At 41.7% G+C, this 19,470-nt stretch overlaps 1 protein-coding gene across 2 annotated transcripts in view; it reads left to right on the top strand.

Annotated features, from left to right (window-relative positions):
• The window catches only part of BRAP (BRCA1 associated protein), a 32,193-nt gene extending 14,306 nt beyond the window's left edge, over positions 1–17,887 (top strand). The window contains exons 7-12 of one of the 2 annotated variants that reach the window (XM_082641233.1): positions 3,338–3,413; positions 3,875–4,013; positions 4,625–4,734; positions 7,053–7,142; positions 13,085–13,188; positions 15,267–17,887. In XM_082641233.1, coding sequence (XP_082497359.1) covers positions 3,338–3,413; positions 3,875–4,013; positions 4,625–4,734; positions 7,053–7,142; positions 13,085–13,188; positions 15,267–15,630 — 883 coding nt within the window. In that variant the 3' untranslated portion in view covers positions 15,631–17,887. Of the gene's footprint in view, positions 1–3,337; positions 3,414–3,874; positions 4,014–4,624; positions 4,735–7,052; positions 7,143–9,508; positions 9,668–13,084; positions 13,189–15,266 lie in introns of those variants that run through there. The other variant, XM_082641234.1, reaches the window with a different exon arrangement.
• Positions 17,888–19,470: the final 1,583 nt, after the last annotated feature.

Below are 19,470 nucleotides of genomic sequence, written 5' to 3'. Positions count from 1 at the left end.
GTCGGGGAGGGGGTGTGCACGGGAAGGGGGAAATCATGTTCCAAAGCCCGGGAATAAGGAGGGGCGAAAGTCCACAGGAGTCTCAGTTCTCTGCCCCCACGTGGTCAGCTTTACAGAGCAGGGACCCTGTCTGGCTGTTCTCTGCTGTGCCGCTCACACTTAGCAGACACTTAGCAGGAGACGTGGTGCGTAGGAGGAGCTCAGTAAATATCTTTGAGCAAATAAACAGACCCTGGCTTTTCTGTGGCTAGTTTACCTGGAGAAGAATCTTGCCCTGGTTCTGTAGAGTCCTTGGTCAATTCTGGGGTATCATTTGAGGGTTCCTCAGAGAATTGTCCAGGTTTGAATTTGCCTTGAATAAAGCCACGCTGAGATGTTTCTGTTCCATAAAGTGTCTGTCTGTATCTTGTGTCCATCTGCTACACCATTTAAGTTCTGGATGCTTCTTTGTTTCCTGCCACTCCAATTTTACTTTCCGTACAAGTTAATTTTTGTAAAACCATAGCATTTTCAGGTTGGAAGTTTCCTCAGGGACCATCTTGTCCAACCTCCTCATTTTATAGAGGAGGAGACAGAGGCCCAGAGGTGAAAATTAGCGTGCTCGAAGTGTCATGACAGAGAACGAATGCCAGAACTGGGTCCAGAATTCAACCCACCGGGCAGCTGTCCTCAAAACCATACAGTGCCTTCAGCAAGTGGGTTTTGAGCCTCTCTATGTGCACAGTACAGTGCTATGTGCTGAGGGGGAGAGAAACAAACACAGACCCTCCTCAGGAACATTGATCTGCTAAGGGAGAGTCACACATACATGTATGCATACAGTTCGAGGTAGAGATGAGAGAGAGCCAGCTGCCCCGCTGGGGTGGTCTGGAAGGGCTGCTTACAGAAGGCGGTATTGGTACCAGGTCACGAAGGGTGGTTTTTTTGTCAGGGAAGGACATTCTGAGAGGATTTCCCCAAATACCTCCTCAGGAAAATAAGATTACAACTCAAAATTATTTTTGAAGGGAAGGCAGAAAGAATTGAATGAACTGTTATTTTTTAATAGATGAGATGGTATACCATAGAGTGCTAATTGTATAGTACAGATAAGTTTATTTTTATAATTTTCCCCCCTTTTTCCTTTTTATTCTCAGGATCATACATTTCGGAAAGATCATTTTGGCACAGCGTAGAAAATTAGATTTCAGAATTCGTTTGCTGTTTTCTTATCCCACCACTACCACAGCTGCACAAAGACTGAAGTGATGACACAGAGCTAGTTCCTACGTTTGACAAGACTGCTTGTGGCGTCCTAGCTGCCACTTTTTAAAAAAAATTTATTTATTTATTTATTTATTATTTATTTTTGGCTGCATTGGGTCTTCGTTGCTGTGCGCAGGCTTTCTCTAGTTGTGGCAAGTGGGGGCTACTCTTCGTTGTGGTGCGCGGGCTTCTCATTGCAGTGGCTTCTCTTGTTGCAGAGCACGGGCTCTAGGCGCGTGGGCTTCAGTAGTTGTGGCACAGGGGCTTCAGTAGTTGTGGCTTGTGGGCTCTAGAGTGCAGGCTCAGTAGTTGTGGTGCATGGGCTTAGTTGCTCTGCAGCATGTGCGATCTTCCCCGGCCAGGGCTCGAACCCGTGTCCCTTGCATTGGCAGGTGGATTCTTAACCACTGGGCCACCCGGGAAGTCCCTAGCTGCCAATTTTTTTACTTCTTCAAGATTGTCCTGTCTTCTCTTTTGGTACTAAAGAAAGAGACAGACTAAATCCTTTAGCTTTCTCTTGGGAAACATAGTCCTTATCTGTGATAAGAACTTAGTGTTCTTCCTGCTTATTTCCATTTCTTGGTTTTATCTATTCAGTAGGGTAACAAACTGATACTAGTTATATCTTGAGCATTCTTTCTTCTTGGTGCCAGTTCACTTAGCCTCAACTATCACCTACTTTCTATCATTTTTGCCCATTGGACACAAATATTCGTGACTGGTACTTAGCATTACTTTGTCTTGAGTATAAGGGTTAATGGATTTTTTCAATTTTTTTTCATTTTTATTGAAGTATAATTGACAATCAAAAATTGTATATATTTAAGGTGTACAACTAGATGACCCGATATACATCAACACTGTAAAATGCTCACCACAGCCAAGCAAGTCAGCATATCTATCCATCACTTCACACCTTTACTGTTTTACCTTTTTGTGTTTACTTTTCTTTTTTTTTTGTCGTGAGAACAATGAAGCTCCACCCTCTTAGTAAATTTCAAGAACACAGTACAGTATTGTCAGTTATAGTCAACATTGATGTATACCAGTTCTCTAGAACTTACTCATCTTGCATAACTGAAAGTTTGTACCTCTTGACCAACATCTCCCTGTTTCCCCCTTTTCCCAGCCCCTGGTAGCCACCTTTCTACTCTGTGTATCTATGAGTTTGGCTTCTGTGCCATTTTTATTGGCTTTTTGTAAATTGAAACTTTAGTACTCAACCAAGCACTGGTATCTTTTTCCAGATGAAATTCATTGTATGATAAAATGTTGTATGTGTTTCATGAAGTACATTAACTTTTTTTTTTTTTTTAGTGAAATTTACTACAGAATTTAGTTTCAACTCTTAGGAGCAACCTTGAGAGGACAGGGTACATTTTGGATGATTTAAAACTTTGAGAAGTGGGGATAAGGTAGATTGAACTAAAAATACATTGTGGGTAGCCAGACATGAAACAAAATTAACAACTAGTCTCAAGTCTCTAATTCTAACCTATAAATATTTAGCTCTTTGATTACCTAAGCTTTAGACAGAAGAGTGGAGAAAGATATGAGGCAGATCAAGATTTTTCCCTTATCCTCAGCTTTATCAAGATTTTGTGGGACTTACCTGGTAGCGCAGTGGTTAAGAATACGCCTGCCAATGCAGGGGACACGGGTTTGAGCCCTGGTCTGGGAAGATCCCACATGCCGCGGAGCAACTAAGCCCGTGTGCCACAACTACTGAAGCCCCTGTGCCTAGAGCCCATGCTCCGCAACAAGAGAAGCCACCTCAATGAGAAGCCCGTGTACTGCAACAAAGAGTAGCCCCCACTTGTAGCAACTAGAGAAAGGCCTCATGCAGCAATGAAGACCCAATGCAGCCAAAAATTAATTAATTAAAAAAAAAGATTTTGTGGTTTTTTTTTTTCATTTCGTTTGAGAGTAGCTTGAAAGCATTTGTCTTTTGAATGATATCCTTAATTACGATAAACTTAAAACTATTATATGAGAGAAGGAGGATATACAATTGCATTTTTGACTTTTGGGTTCTGTGACAGTTGTCTTTTATATTTAATCTGTATTATTATTTTTTTGGTGTCCTTTATAGGTGCCCTGTTTGCCGATATTGTCAAACACCAGAGCCAGTAGAAGAAAATAAGTGTTTCGAGTGTGGCGTTCAGGAAGTAAGTAACGAGTGGTGGGGAAGAGTAATGCTCGCGGCTTTAATTGTCTGGGGTTTTCTTCTGCCCAGTGTCGCGTAAATTCTTTTCAATTCTTTTTGAGACTGATTTTTTTTTTTTCTTTTTGTCCAGGGTCAGGCAAAAAATATAAATACACAAACTATTACTCCTACACAAAATACTTTATGGTTTCATTCTTTGGCCTTTGAAAACGCCTAGACTTCTGTTGATAAATTGTGATTATTTTTTCTTGCTATTTGCATAGAGTTCCATAGAATCCAGAGTGAAAAACTAATTGACCCCTAAAAGCATCCTTGCTTGTTGGGTTTTAAACATATTTATTCAAAACTCCTGTAGAAACAACTCTAAACCTCATCCTGTGTCAGGCTCTCCCCTTTCCACCCCAGTGGACCAGGTCATGTGTTTTTATGTAACTAATTAAGATCTTACCTCCTTCTCGGCAGAACCTGTGGATTTGTTTAATATGTGGCCACATAGGATGTGGACGGTATGTGAGTCGACATGCCTATAAGCACTTCGAGGAGACCCAGCACACATATGCCATGCAGCTCACCAACCATCGAGTCTGGGACTATGCTGGAGGTGAACACCACTCCCATTTTCTAATTTGGATTCATTCTTTCTGAAAACGTCTCCGTCAGAACCTCTCCCCTTGCTCTCACAGCTTGAAATCTTCCTGACATCTGTGGCAAACTCCAATTCTCATGGTGCCCCATAGGGCACTATTTCCTATGAATGTCCTGCATTGCACAGGATAAAGAGAGTTAATACTTACACTCTGCCCTCTCACTTTTTTTTTTTTCATTCAAATGATTTAACCCACTTTTTTTTTTTTTTTTTTTTTTTTTTTTTTTTCTTTTTGTGGTACGCGGGCCTCTCACTGTTGTGGCCTCTCCCGTTGCGGAGCACAGGCTCCGGACGCGCAGGCCCAGCGGCCATGGCTCACGGGCCCAGCCGCTCTGCGGCATATGGGATCCTCCCAGACCGGGGCACGAACCCGTATCCCCTGCATCGGCAGGCGGACTCTCAACCACTGCGCCACCAGGGAGGCCCGATTTAACCCACTTTTAAAGAAATATTGCAAGGCATTTAATTTGGATCTGTAAAAACAAAATTTTGTCAAAGTTAAAGGCGTATGGAGACCCTTTTCATTCTGAAGAAACATGCTTTAGTTGACTCATTCTTTTCTTTAGATAATTATGTCCATCGACTGGTCGCAAGTAAAACAGATGGAAAGATAGTACAGTATGAATGTGAGGGTGATACTTGCCAGGAGGAGAAAATAGATGCCTTACAGTTAGAGGTAAGATATTTTATTAATAATTACTGAATACCTCCATCTACTGCTTTTTACTACTCTAACTTGAAAGGTTGTTTGGGCTTTTAATTTTGCCATACGCCCTGCATGTTAGCTTTTGTTTTAAAGATCTGTATTGCTCTGAAGGATTATAAAAATATTTTTATTCCATCTGATTTTCTTCTTTGAAAATCTAAGTTTCACTGAGCCTTGTTACCTTCAGTGTCATGTTCCTGGTTGTCTCAAGTTCAGTATTAGTGTTGTCCTCTATAGCTGTGATAAAGGTGGAAGTTAAGAATCTTCCTGTTGGGGGGGATTCCCTGGTGGTCCAGTGGTTAGGACTCCATGCTTCCACTGCAGGGGGCACGGGTTCGATCCCTCGTCGGGGAAATAAGATCCCACATGCTGCACGGTGTGGCCAAAAAATAAAAAATATTCTTGAAAAAAAGTTATAAAAAAAAAAATCTTCCTGTTGGCATCACAATAGCAGTTGGAAATTGAGCAAACTTGGTCAGGATAAGTTAACCCCAATAGCATCTTTCCATGCTGAGAAGCTTTTTCTAATATATTGGGCTGGCTTTTATGAATTGGACCCTTACATAGATAAAGCCATTTTTAGGGTATTCATATAATTGAGGAAGCAATAAAATTACCACAGTCTTATTTTTCTCATAGCAGTAAACCCCATCTACTATAAAAGTGATGTGTAAGTTTTATATTAAGGAAGGAAAAGTTTAACATGAGTCCTATTTTATAAATTTCAAAATGATTACTTTAAAAACAAATACCTTAACCTTGGGAGGAAGTGGACATTTGAAAACTTGCTTATCTCTAGACTTTTAAGGTCAGTGGAATGGCCTAAAATAGAGCTGATGTTACCATTAATAAATCGTATTGATGTAAAAAAATTCAAATCTTTTTTAAAAAAATATTTATATATTTATTTTTATTTTTGGCTGCATCGGGTCTCAGTTGTGGCATGCAGGATCTTTCGTTGCGGCGCGAGGGCTTCTCTCCAGTTGTGGTGCTTGGGCTCCAGAGTGCGCGGGCTCAGTAGTTGCAGCACTTGTGGGTTTAGTTGCCCCGCGGCATGTGGGATCTTAGTTCCCTGACCAGGCATCGAACCCGCGTCCCCTGCATTGGGAGGCGGATTCTTAACCACTGGACCACCAGGGAAGTTCCCCCCCAAAATTCAGATTTTTAATGTTAAGTTTTTAGTAACTCTTCCAAATTAAGTATGTTCATTCAGTGAATACTTATTGAGGGTTGCCATCTGTTAGCCACTCTTCCATGTGCTGGGAACTCAGCATTAAATAGACTCCCTGCCCTCATGGAGCATACATTCTAGTGACACACACACATACATTCTTCCAGTTGTCCTTTCTTTCTGTTGCTCTTTCATGCTCTTCTCTGGCCTGCAAACATGATCAGATCCCTTCCAGTCTTCTGGAAATGTCTTTCCAGAATGCAGATGTGGTCTTGCCACTCCTTGGCTCTTACTTCTCGATGTCATACCCCAGAGCCTTCCATAGGCCCCATCTCTCCATACCCTACACCCCAGCCTCATTGGTCTCACTTCATCTCTGAAGCAATTCTAAACATCTGCAGCTCACATCTTGTTAGTTCTCTGGAATCTGTCTCCTCCTCCTGTCTGTCTGTCAAGAGTCCCCTCAAATCTCACCTTCTCTCAGAAGTCCTACCGGATCCTACTGTCATAAGCCACCTATCCTTTCTCTGTAGTTACACAGCACTGTTCATTCATTCATGCACTCAGGCAGCAAACATTTCTTGACATCCAGAATGTGCCAGGCACTGGGGGTACAAAAATAAAGATATAATCCTTGCTTTCAGAGAGTTCAGTCCAGTCAAGGAGAGAGGCAGGCAAACCGGTGATTAAGTGCTAATGTCATAAGTGCTGTTAATGATAGGCACAGTGTTGTGGGAGCCAAGAGAGGCAATTAACCCAGGGCTGGGAGTGACAGGGACAGCTTCCTGGAGGGGGCAGATGGATGAGCTGATCTGAGTTACACTTTGATTTAAAACCATGTAGTTCTTCTTGAAGTCAGCTTAAACAGAAACCTAAGCGTTTTTTAAATTGTACGTTTCTCTGTTTGTCCCTATAGATTGTAAGCCCCCAGAGGACCAAAGTGTAATTGTCATCTCTGTGTTCCCCTAGTTTATTGAGGAGAGTGGAACCAAGGTGTAATATACATTCTGTATGTTCCTCTTAATCTTCTGCAGGTCATTAAAAGTCAGGTTTTAATTGAATTTCAGAGACTGACAACTGTGACTTATGTTTTGGTGTTCATTCTCTGTTTTTGTAGTATTCATATTTACTAACAAGCCAGCTGGAGTCTCAACGAATCTACTGGGAAAACAAGATAGTTCGGATAGAGAAGGACACAGCAGAGGAAGTAAGTTTCTGGTCTGGTGACTGCTGAAATGCCACATGCCAGGACAGCCTGATGTTGGGGGGGAGAAGGAAAGGGAAAAAGGGATCTCAGAGTTTGCCTTCTCAGTCTCATCTGTAGGTAGAGAACTGGTTTACCTCTAAAAAGAAACCTTTGTTACATGTCAGTTAAATCTCAACAAAGCTGGGGGCTAGTAAGGGGTAGGAAAAAGAAAAGATTTGGAATCAGCTGGTTCACCCCAGTAACCTAACTCTACATCAAGTTTCCAGGGAGAGGTAGTAAACACCTGACTTGTCATTATGCTAGAGACTTAGTCCCAGAAGGTCATATCAGGGAACAAGAAATTGTAGACCACAGTGAGAATGAAGTTAGTCAAAAAGAGGAAAAGGAAGAGACAGAAATACGCTATTGCAAACGTAATCAACTAAGCATAATTTAAAAGGAGAAGGGAAGCAGACATATATTCTCACCTAGGATTAGTAAATCAAGAAGATTTTATTGCGTGCTGAGCCCTACACACAATTTTATTTTGTACTGAGCCCTATACTATACTAAGTTAAGGAAGAAATGAAATACTTGCTACATACCTGAAACAAAAGAAACCTTGGGCTTAAAGCCTTGGTATTTTGGGGCTGGGATGTTGTTTGTTTGTTAACTTCAATCAGGTTTTCTAGTTCCTTGTGTAATTCCATTTAAAAAATAGAAGTATGTGCATGAGGGTTTGTACTTTCAGTCAGCCAGCTGGTTTGTCAACTTGGGAACAGCTGCTTTGGGGAGCTGAATATGGGCTCCTGAGGCAATAAGATTGTGCTTTGAAACTGAAGGGAATAAAATTAGGCAGAGAGGCTGAAGTGGTCACCATGGCACCTTATTGGTCTAGGGCAGTAGTCTTGAAAATTTAACAAAATAATGCTTTAAAGAAAAGGCCATTCACTACTCGGATGGATAGAAGAGAAAAGTGATGTGATTTTGGTGGAAACCCGGCCCAGAGTGGCCCAGAGCTCCACCTGCTTGGTGTGCCCTTTGGCTCCAGCATGTACAAGGAATCCTGAGGGTTCCAGACCAGGGACTTCGAAAACCAGTGAGCGCCTGAGTGTTCGTGTATAACTAGGGCTCTGGGAACCATTATCAGGACCTAGAGACAATGTTCGTAATTCAGTGATTCCCTTAGTATTAAGTAAAGGCTTTTAAATTTTTTTAAATGATTATTTTTAAAGTGATTATTTTAATAACTTTGCGAATCCTCACCAGCAACTGCACCCTCAGATGGGGGGACTGCAGAGTCGGGTTTGGGGCTCACCTCAGTGGTAGCTGGTGTTATCGTGGAGCTTAGCAGGCAGGGCCAAGCTTTCACTTTATGCCAGGCCCATGGGCCCAAGTTTCTGAGTATGCCTACAAATGAGGAGAAATCAGGTTTTTTCATTAAGGCTTAACACCAGCTTTAAAATGATCTTTGGTGAAAAGTTCATGATGAAATTCTTACAGGAACCTTCTAAGCAATGGAAGTGCCTTTCCAGAGGGGCTTCAGGTCACTTGACCTACTGTTCTGAATAGGGCTTGATTGGAGTCCATGTGGGAAGGAGGTGCATCTGATGGCACTCACAAGGCAGAGCAGAGGTCGCTGCCACTTGGTGTCAAGTTTGGGGCTCGCAGGGATGAGCACTGGCAACTCCATGCAGCCTTACTAGTGGGTTTTTCTACGGGCTTTACCAGCGTGACCACCTAAAGTGCTTTGTGCAGACCCTTGCGAGCTAAGCTCAGGATTCTCTCTGCCGTTTAAGATTCTTTAGGATTAACTGCATTACCTCACACATGCCCATGGAAAGCAAGTCAAGGGGCAGGGAAGCTAAAAATGTGAAACTTGTGTCTACTTTTAGGTAGGGATAAGATAGAGGCAAGGGCAGCCCTAAATAAAAAGCTCAAAAAGGATATTTTGTTTTCTAGTAAAAAATGTCACTTATCCGTAAGTTAGTCGGTGATGCAAGCCTTTTGTTCCTGCTGCTGTCCTTTTGACCAGTCCTCTGTCCGTTGGCACCTCCAGCAGTAGAGCACATGCAGGGAGAAACAGTAACCGTGCATTTCACTGGCAGAGATTCTTGGTCATGGGCCTCATAAAAAGGTAATGTGGGGGAGGAGCAGAGCTGCAGATTGAAATTCACTGTGGACTTCAATTCTAATACTATTCCAGTCCCCCGAAGCCTTAGGTAGTACAATTGCTGTAGTATGTGAGCAGAGTCTGTTCTGGAAAATGAAGCTCATACCCACTTGAAGGTTCATAGTTTTAGTGGGGCCATGTATAAGAGCATAGAGTAGGCCATCAGTACAGGTGCATTCCCCTAAATATACCTCTTTTCTTTTTAAACCTCCAGCTCCATATGGAAATTGCTCTTTCTCCAGGTGTGGATTGTGAACTGAGTTTGGTGGCCACAACTGGCATTTTTATTAGACAGCATAGGGTAGATGTCAGAGTGTATCACATTTAGTATTGTTTTGTGAAACTTTTGTATCGGGTGTGTGTGTGTGTGTGTGTGCGTGTGTGCGTGCGCGTGTGTGCACGCGCTAAGTATTTCTTACTGAGGGCTAATGGTCAGAAGTGCTTTTAAAACCACTAATTCAGGACTTCCCTGGTGGCGCAGTAGTTAAGAACCCGCCTGCCAATGCTGGGGACACGGGTTCAAGCCCTGGTCCAAGAAGATCCCACATACTGCGGAGCAACTAAGCTTGTGCACCACAACTGCTGAGCCTGCGCTCTAGAGCCTGCAAGCCACAACTGCTGAGCCTGTGTGCCACAACTACTGAAGCCTGCGTTCCTAGAGCCCATGCTCTGCAACAAGAGAAGCCACCGCAATGAGAAGCCCACGCACCGCAACGAAGAGTAGCCCCCGCTCGCCGCAACTAGAGAAAGCCCGCACACAGCAATGAAGACCCAGTGCAGCCAAAAATAAAAATAAATAAAAAATAAATAAATTAAAAAAAAAAAACACTAATTTAAGCCATTGTAATATTTGTTTCTAGCAATATTAGAAACATTTTTGAGGTTACTAGATATTTTTCATCTTGATTTAAATGTGTTTAGCTTATTGTCTTTAGTGACCAAAACAGACAGTTTGGTTCCTTTTGATGGTCATTTCTGTCCTTTCCAATTTCCCTAAACTGATAGGAGTCAGTTTAAGAGAAAATGTCAGAAGGATCTAGTGGTCTTATTTTAAAACAATATTGAGGAGAAAATTAATACCAAATAGAATGAGAGCAATTTGAAAGCTATTTTTCTTTTTTTTGCGGTATGTGGGCCTCTCACTTTTGTGGCCTCTCCCGTTGCGGAGCACAGGCTCCGGATGCGCAGGCTCAACGGCCATGGCTCACGGGCCCAGCCGCTCCGCGGCATGTGGGATCTTCCTGGACCGGGGCACGAACTCGCGTCCCCTGCATCGGCAGGCGGACTCTCAACCACTGCGCCACCAGGGAAGTCCTGAAAGCTATTTTTATTTTTATGACAGAGGAACTTTTAGAAATCTCTCTTTAATTGCATGTTCCTCCAACTTAATGATGTTGGCTCTAAAGTTAATTTCTACAAAACAGTTAATTTCTTATTTTAAAAAAGAGGGAGCAGTGCTGTTAGAGACCTGCTAGGCGAGCCGTAGCAAATGTTTAAAAAGAAAGCGTTAAAAGTAGTGGCCCTTTTTCTGGCGTGATGGATGTTGCATGCATCATGGATCTCTGCTAAGAGTTTAAATCTTGCCAAGAGGTCAGTTTTCCTTTGTTATAGAGCTTTGGCCTCCCATATAGTGCAGAGAGACTTTTAGAACTTGGCTTTGGACCCAGACTTGGGGGTCCAATCTTGGACCCATGTCACTCGAGCTGGGTGACCTTGGAGTGTATTGCCTCACCTTTCTCTAAGCCTCAGTTTCTGTAAAAAGTTTACATACCTAAGTCATAGGCTTGTTATAAAGAATAAATGAGATACTGCCTATAAAACACCTAGCCAGGGCCTGGGCCATAGGATTTAAATTCTCAGTCACTTCTGTTCCTATTATTATTACCTCATGATCCACCTGTCTTCCCGTGTCTTTAGAGAAGTGGAGTTGAGGTGTTTCCCAAGTCTGTAGATCTTAACACCTGTGTGAATCCAGTGTCTACATAACTAGACTTCCACAGACTCCTTGCTAGGATTGCTGCCATCTGACACATAATACACCAGAATTTTTAATTTCTCTTAAGTTTTTAAGACAATGTAATTTGAATTCTCTGTATAGATTGCCTTTATATACACTCAAAATAAGAACTGCTTATGTTGCATATGGCTTCATAGTACATGAGAAAATTAATAGTGAATTTGGATGGAAAAAAGCACCAAACAGAATCACCTGTTACAAGTAACTTCAGATTATTTGGATAATACAATTGTCATTTAAAAGCATGGATTTGAACTGCACAGATCCACTTATATGTGGATTGTTTTCAGTGGATACCTGCTACAGTACTGCAGGATCTGCAAATGGTTGAATCCACAGATGCAGAACCATGGATACGGAGGGCCAACAATAAAGTTATACTCAGATTTTCAACTTCAAGGAGGGTCGAGACCCCACATTGTTCAAGGGTCAAGTGTAACTTTTATTTTATTATTTATTTATTTTTTTTTTAATTTTTTTTTGCGGTACGCGGGCCTCTCACTGTTGTGGCCTCTCCCGTTGCGGAGCGCAGGCTCCGGACGCACAGGCTTCAGCGGCCATGGCTCACGGGCCTAGCCGCTTCGCGGCATGTGGGATCCTCCCGGACCGGGGCACGAACCCGTGTCCCCTGCATCGGCAGGCGGACTCTCAACCACTGCGCCACCAGGGAAGCCCCCTCAAGTGTAACTTTTAGAATATGATCTCAAGAGTTAAAAAACAGTGGTCAGTTAAGAATTGGAGATTCTGCCCTCCTACACTGTTGATGGGAATCTAAATTGGTGCAGTCACTATGGAAGACAGTATGGAGGTTCCTTAAAAAAACTAAAAACAGAACTGCCATATGATCCTGCAATCCCACTCCCTGGCATATATTCAGAAAAGACAAAAACTAATTTGAAAAGAAAAATGCACCCCAGTGCATAGCAGCACTGTTTACAACAGCTAAGACATGGAAGAAACCTAAATGTCCATCCACAGATAAATGGGTAAAGAAGATGTGGTATATATATGCAATGGAATATTACTCAGCCATAAAAAAAGAATGAAATAATGCCATTTGCAGCAACATGGATGGACCTAGAGATTATCAAACTAAATGAAGTAAGTCAGACAGAAAGACAAATATTATATGATACCACTTATATCCAAATCTAAAAACTAATACAAATGAATCTATTTACAAAACAGAAACAGACTCACAGACATAGAAAACAAACTTATGTTTACCAAAGGGGAAAGGAAGGGCAGTATGAAATTAACATACTACTATATATGAAATAGAAAGCAACAAGGATTTACTGTATAACACGGAATAATACTTGATGTCTTGTAATAACCTATAATGGAAATAATCTGAAATATATATATATGAATCACTTTGCTGTACACCTGAAACTAACACAATATTACACAATATCATCAGCTACACTTCAAGTTAAAAAAAAAGAATGGGAGGTTCTGGTCTGGCCTCTGATAAATCATCTCATGCTCTACAGCCTGCAGCTCTTTCTTTACCTTCTGGCAGTTTCACTCAACATTCAGTAGCTCTTGACCCTCTTCACCCTGGTTTAGAGAAATGGTAAGAAAAAAAGGATTTCTCAAAATTTTTATTCCTGTTGCAGAAATTCTTTCAGATAATGGTCTCACCTTTTCCAAGTTTGGTTTGTCAAAGTTAAAGACAGGTAATTGGAAAAAAAAAATTGTGACATTAGCCCCAAAGGCCACACAGCTTTGTCTTTGTGAAGTGAAACTGATCTCTGTTTGCTCTTTCAGATTAACAACATGAAGACCAAATTTAAAGAAACAATTGAGAAATGTGATAATTTGGAGCACAGACTAAATGATCTCCTGAAAGAAAAGCAGTCTGTGGAAAGAAAGTAGGTATAACTGGCCTGTTCTTTTCATTAGCTTTTTTATTCTAACAGGTTCCATAAACATAATCTCCTTTATACCCTTGGACACACTCTCATTGTCAAGTGTGTATCACCAAGTTTTCGGGGCTCTCCCCATATATGGAGCAAACCTACTGTGACTTCCTGTTTACTAAAAAATTCAGTGTTTCATGCCAGATGGATGCCATGTGGAATGCAGGACTCTCTCCTGATGTCTGTGCTCATGCTACATGCAAGTATCTTCCATTCTGGCCTGTAGAAAGCAACTTCCTTGTGCCCAGAGCGTCTCTGAGCCATGGTGGCTGAGAAATGGCAGTTAGGAAAGAGATTTACGTTTAAGCTGAAGATGGCATATGTTCTGGCCTTGGTCGGGAACTACAGGCCAAAGATGTTGAATAAGGAGCAAAAACTCATCAACAACATGGCAAGAACAGACTCTACTACTGTTCTTTGGAAAGATAATTGCTACTGATTGAAAGTACCTTTCTAGTTTAAGTTATACTCACAAAAATAATTGGATTTTTTTACTCCAGACAAATGGATAAAAAATAAATTTAAGGGGGATAATTGTCCCTTAAGATGTTTTGTGTTTTTTTTTTTTAATCTTGGGATAAATTTAGTTTTACAAAAAGGTTGCAAAGATAGTGCAAAGAATTCCCGTATACCTTTCACCTGTTTTCCCTCATTGCAAATAGTTGAATATTTTTAGTCATTTGTGTGGGGGGATTGGGGGGTAAAATCTATGTAATGTAGATTCTGCCGGTTTAAGTATGCAGCTCACAGTGTTGTGCAGCTATGACCACTGTATGGTTCCAGAATTTTTCATCACCCCAAAAGAAACTCTTCAGCAAAGGTGTTTTTTAACTGCTGTGAAAACAACACTACATTAATAGAAATACAAATCAAAAATTCTCCTATACATTCAGCACCCTAACAAATTGAACTGTTCCAAAGAATTTAAAAGTTAAAACTGGAAGTTTTCTTTCACCCCCAAATCCTGCTATCTAGAGGTAACCATTATTAATGGTACCAGTGAATATTTGTTGTTCTAGGTCTTTTGCTGTACCTGTGTAAACCTCTCATATACATCTTTTTTCTACAAAACTTGAATAATTATTATTATTCTATTGGTAATTATTATTATTCTATTGGTATTCTATTTGGTAAAATATTCTGTCTTGGAGTTTTTTTTTTTTTTTTTTTTTTTTTTTTTTTTTTGTACTGGCACATCTAGATCTATTCTGATCTTTGTAACATCATATGAAGGTCCCATAATAATTTTAACCAGTTCCCCTTGAAGGACATATAAGTTGTTTCAAGTCTCACACTACTGTGAACAATGTTGCAATAAGCATCTTTCTGCATTTGTCATTTAGTGCAGTCCTGAGTATATTTACTTTATAGGATAAATTCCTGGAAGTAGAATAGCTATGTGAAAGGCCAGGTGAAAGTTTGATTTTCATAGATGGTGTCAAGTTGACTTCCAAGGAGTTTGTGCCAGTTCACACTCTAGTACCAGCATGTGGAAGTACCCCCTTTTCCCACATCTGAGCTCTTTGGCATTCTGATACGTAAAAATGGTATCTCAAGTGGTGTTTTGTCATTCTTGTGAGTAAGATTGAGCATCAGTAAGGCACTCCCTATTCTTGAAAACTCTTCTCCAGCAAATGCAGTGAGACCAGAGTACTTGACTCTTTAAGAATGTCACTTTTCTTCATAACTTCTTTATCACAGCTGTCATCTCTTAAGCCACCCATGTAAACAAAACAGAGAAGCAGTAGAAATTTTACCACGAATCACAGAATAGTTTCTGCTATTGAAAATTTTCTGATCCTTTAAAAAAAAAAAAAATTGTCCTGAGGCTACACTTGAGTTAACTAGAGCAAGATTCTTGTTTTAGGTAGCTGTTGCAATGGCAGCAAACCAGTCCCCCTGGCCATGGGAGGGAGGGGTCTGCCCTAAATGGCTTCTGAGGTCATGGCTCCTCTGTTCAATCCCAGAGCAGAAAGGGGACTGTGTCAGCAAATGCAAAACGCGCTTTGTCTTCCTTTGTTTTGTAAAAGGTGCACTCAGCTAAACACGAAAGTGGCCAAACTCACCACAGAGCTCAAAGAGGAGCAGGAAATGAACAAGTGTTTGCGAGCCAACCAAGTCCTCCTGCAGAACAAGCTGAAGGAAGAGGAGAGGGTGTTAAAGGAGACCTGCGACCAGAAGGACCTGCAGATCACTGAGATCCAGGAGCAGCTGCGAGATGTCATGTTCTACCTGGAGACGCAGCAGAAGATCAGCCACCTGCCCGCTGAGACCCGGCAGGAAATCCAGGAGGGACAGATCAACATTGCCATGGCCTCGGCCTCAAGCCCCCCGTCTTCGGGTGGCAGCGGGAAGCTGTCCTCCAGGAAGGGCCGCAGCAAGAGGGGCAAGTGACCTTCAGAGAAACACATGTCCCTGAGGCTGTTTTCCCTGGCACAGCAAGGGTGTGCTGGGGCCTTCAGCTAAATGTGAGGGTGGACCCTGAATAAGTATAAGTGAGGATCAAGCCGCAGTTGTTTGGATCTTTCATTTGCTAGCGTGTGGTGTAACGAACGTTAGAGGGCTGACAGCTAGTAGAGCTGAGGGAAACGGGCAGTGTTTTCAAAGGTGGCTGCTTTTTTCAACCATAATAGTTCACTGACCTCAGACGTTCTAATGACCATTTTGCCTTCCTACTTGATAGATGCCCCAACTCTGCTGTGCATTTTTCTGTTGTATTTATTGAGTTGGTGTATTAGACGTTCAGTTCTGGAGTCACTTTAAGAGGTCAAATTTTTTTGTGTCCCCTCAAAGGTAACTATCCTTAGAGCACCAAACCTGCCTGAGGTCATCGCAGCTGCTTGAGAGAGAGGTTCTCCACGGCCACTGAGGATTTATGAAAATTCCCTAGCATTAGCATTGGCATCCCTCCCTGCCTCCAGGGAATTGAATAATTGGTCAAATGTTACATGAAAAGAGGCTGGGTCTGTAAACCTGGCACTGGCTTGTCACCAGCAGCCATCTCCTCTTGCTCCAGGCCTAGCCAGGAAAAACAAACAGCCCCGAGCAGACTGAGTGGACCCAGTGTAGGAAAAATGGTGATGTCCCCACTTTGTTTATTTTTGATGCCTCCACAGCTCATTATGTACCTCAGAGAAGGAGGCTAAATGTTTGCTCTGAGACTCAAATCTCAGAATGGATTTCCTAGCATCCAGCAAGAATAAGCAGGCAGATTTATCATCCATGTGAAAAGGCAGAGTGAGGCCTCTGCCTGGCTGGCTGTGTTTTGCTGGGATCAGTATTTTCTGAGTGTTTTTTACAAGAGATGGGGCTGCGTGTTCAGGTTGCGGCTAAAGGGAGCTTGGGCAGATTTTCAATTATGCCTTCAAGGTATATCCAAAAGGCTGCTGCTAAATCCAAAAATTAGAATTTTAACAGAGGCCCCTTTAAAACAGTCATGTAATGCTTGTGTGGGCCAACAGAGGGACTTTGTACTTTTTCTAGAAACAGAAATGTCAAAATAAAATTCGTAATGTGTGGTAATTAAGCAAAATTAAAGTAAGACCCGTGTTGGAATTTTGCTTCCAAAAGACGTAGCTGGGTAGGTTAACAAGACATAGTGTTAAATGATGGGGTTTTCTTTCCTGTGTTTATAATTAGCCAAGGTTTTCAAATGATCACACTTCAGAATTGGTTCTTAGCCTACGATTAGGCCTTATCCTCTTTGACCTAAACATTTTGCACGTTATTTGTTCGCACACCAACTGTCTCGCTAATCACCATCCACTTCTGTGGGATGTGCCGCAGCATTTCCCAAAGAACCTTCCCTGTAACTTTGCAACATGAATGTACTCAGACATTCTCAATTTTTTCTTAGGGCAAACCAACTCCATAAGTCCCCCTTGCACTTATATATACATATATCCTAAAGCAAGAGTGGGAATGGGAAGCTAACTTAATTCTCTTTCCTATAGAGATTCTATTTTATTTAAAATCTATTTTTACACTAGTTAGAATCCTGCTTTTTTTGGCCAAGTACTTGTCTTGCATGTCTGACCTTGCAGAAGCTGGGGTGGATCGCAGCATACTAATTAAGAGAATTAGAAGTAGTTGACAAAGCTTGCTTGCTCATTTCTCTGTGATCACCTCCAACAAGCAGCCGTACCACCAGCTGGGAGAACAGAGATTTTCAGTATAGGTGGGATAAATGCTCTGAAAGTCTGTGCCTAGAGGAATGAGCAAATAGGCAAATGTTTCCAAACTACTTGAAGGTTTGAAAAAATGTTCCAGAAAAAAGTCTTGTCAAGCTATGTAAAGAAAATGTTTTATTAAACCGGTCAACGAGTTATGTTTGAATTTGACAAAATTACATAAGGTAGAAGCTGTTAGTGTTTCCTACAGGATGGAAATGAACCACTTAACGTATCCATACTACCTTGAACAAGGAAATTGCATTAAAATAACCAACTCTGAAATGATTCTGCCACGTGTGAAATCTGTGTCTCTCTGGTTGATATTTGCTTGGGAGCTTGTACCTGAATAATCTAAGAAAAAGTAGCTGAACCAGATACAGAATAGGGAAAATTCTCTGAATTTGGAAGCTTGGGTTAGGAGAAGACCCAGGCATACAATTCTTTCTCAAACTAAAAGCAGTCAATTTCTACACCTGAGACTTTTTTCCAGGCCCTACACCGAGCTGAGGTTGTTTTATTTTTGGAAACTGTCATAAATGTGACTTGTTAAGGATCCACCATGTAAGAAAAAGCACTGAAGCAACTCTCCGCTCCCTGCTTGCGCAGTGAAGTTGTCCTCATCAGAAGGGCTGAGAAAGTGATTTAAACAGTCAGCCAGTAGAATATGGAGAACTTGGCAAATCAGAAATGAACAACCTTCTGTCATCACTTGGAAACCCCTCTCCTAGCGCAGTCGGGATACACAAGCTACAAATACTATCCATAAGATTTGGCTGCTCTGCATGATGCCACGTTGCTTGGGCTGGTGGCAGATTTTAGTTTGTTGTGATAAAGTCCATGGACTTATCTAAAAATGGAAAGTCACTTCTAAAACATTTGAGGAAAGCTATTCTGTTTTCTCCAGGATAAAGCTGATTTATGTCGTGGTCATTCTGCTGTGTTACTTCTTGGCAGTAGAAGGGAAATCTTTCAGGAATTTCTTAAGACCCAGCTCCTGCTCTTCAATGGTGCTGGGGGACACCTCAACTACCCAGAGACCTGGCCAACACCTGAAGCAAGTTTAGGAAGGCACCAAGTGTTCTCTGGCAGGCCTCTGCTGCTGGCCAGTCTTCATTCTTGCTCGTGAAAATTCCTGAAACGGGAGTCCTAGAATTCTTGCAGTGGCTACACCAACAGATGTGGCTTTTAAAGTTAAAAAAATTTTAAATGACAGAGTGAAGTCCTAATAGGGAGAAAAGCCTTTCCCTTTAGGAACCCTGAGTTTTACCCCAGAGCCAAAGCCGAGTGTCTCCTCTGTGATGTGAAGTTGATTTCCTCCCTGCAAATGCAGTACTGTGGTCAGCCTGCAGCATGCAAAAAACATTCTTTGCATTTGTGCGTTAGGAGACTTCAGGGAAGTTATGTAAGACTTATTTTTTACTTTTTTTGTGGGGGACGGGGAGTGTGGCCTCTTTATCCTGATTAGTGTCATAATCAACTCCTTTACATCCTCTTTGTATTTTTTTTTCTCTTTGTATTTTTTAAAGGTAGTGGTAACCATGTACCACTTGATGGTAATAACCCTTCTTCTTGCATCCCTGAAACTCACGTGCCCTCCCAGGAATGCTGTCATTTACGATAGCAGTTTCTATCAGACATGAATTTTGAAAGCTGTACTTCCAGAGGCCAAAACGATTTCAGCATCATTTTAGCTAGTATGCTCTTCATGAACTTGAGTATTCTCTCACTGTGATTCTGAAAGCTTACCAGAGCCCGAAAGGGGCTCTGCAGTTGGTTTTTAATCTGGATTTTGAATTCTTACTTCATTAAAGAAGCCCAGGAAGAGATGAACAATTCGTTGTTTTATACAGGATGACTGTGGTCTTTGGGGCCTAATATTGAACTGCTTCGGGTCAGAAACTTCTCACTGGAAATCAGCTGCAGAATGTAGTTTTGGTACTTGGCATGGAGCTGCGCTGGTGCGGATAACATTTGTTACTCCAAGGCTAATTACCAAGCACACGACGTGAACTAAAGAAGCTTTGCTTCTTTTCAGACCCTGTTCTAAATCCCCTGACCCAAA

This window comes from Mesoplodon mirus, assembly GCF_964341445.2.
Source record: "Mesoplodon mirus genome assembly, chromosome: 13".
NCBI classification, from domain to species: Eukaryota; Metazoa; Chordata; class Mammalia; order Artiodactyla; family Ziphiidae; genus Mesoplodon; species Mesoplodon mirus.
This window is presented reverse-complemented; position numbering and strand designations above follow the sequence as displayed.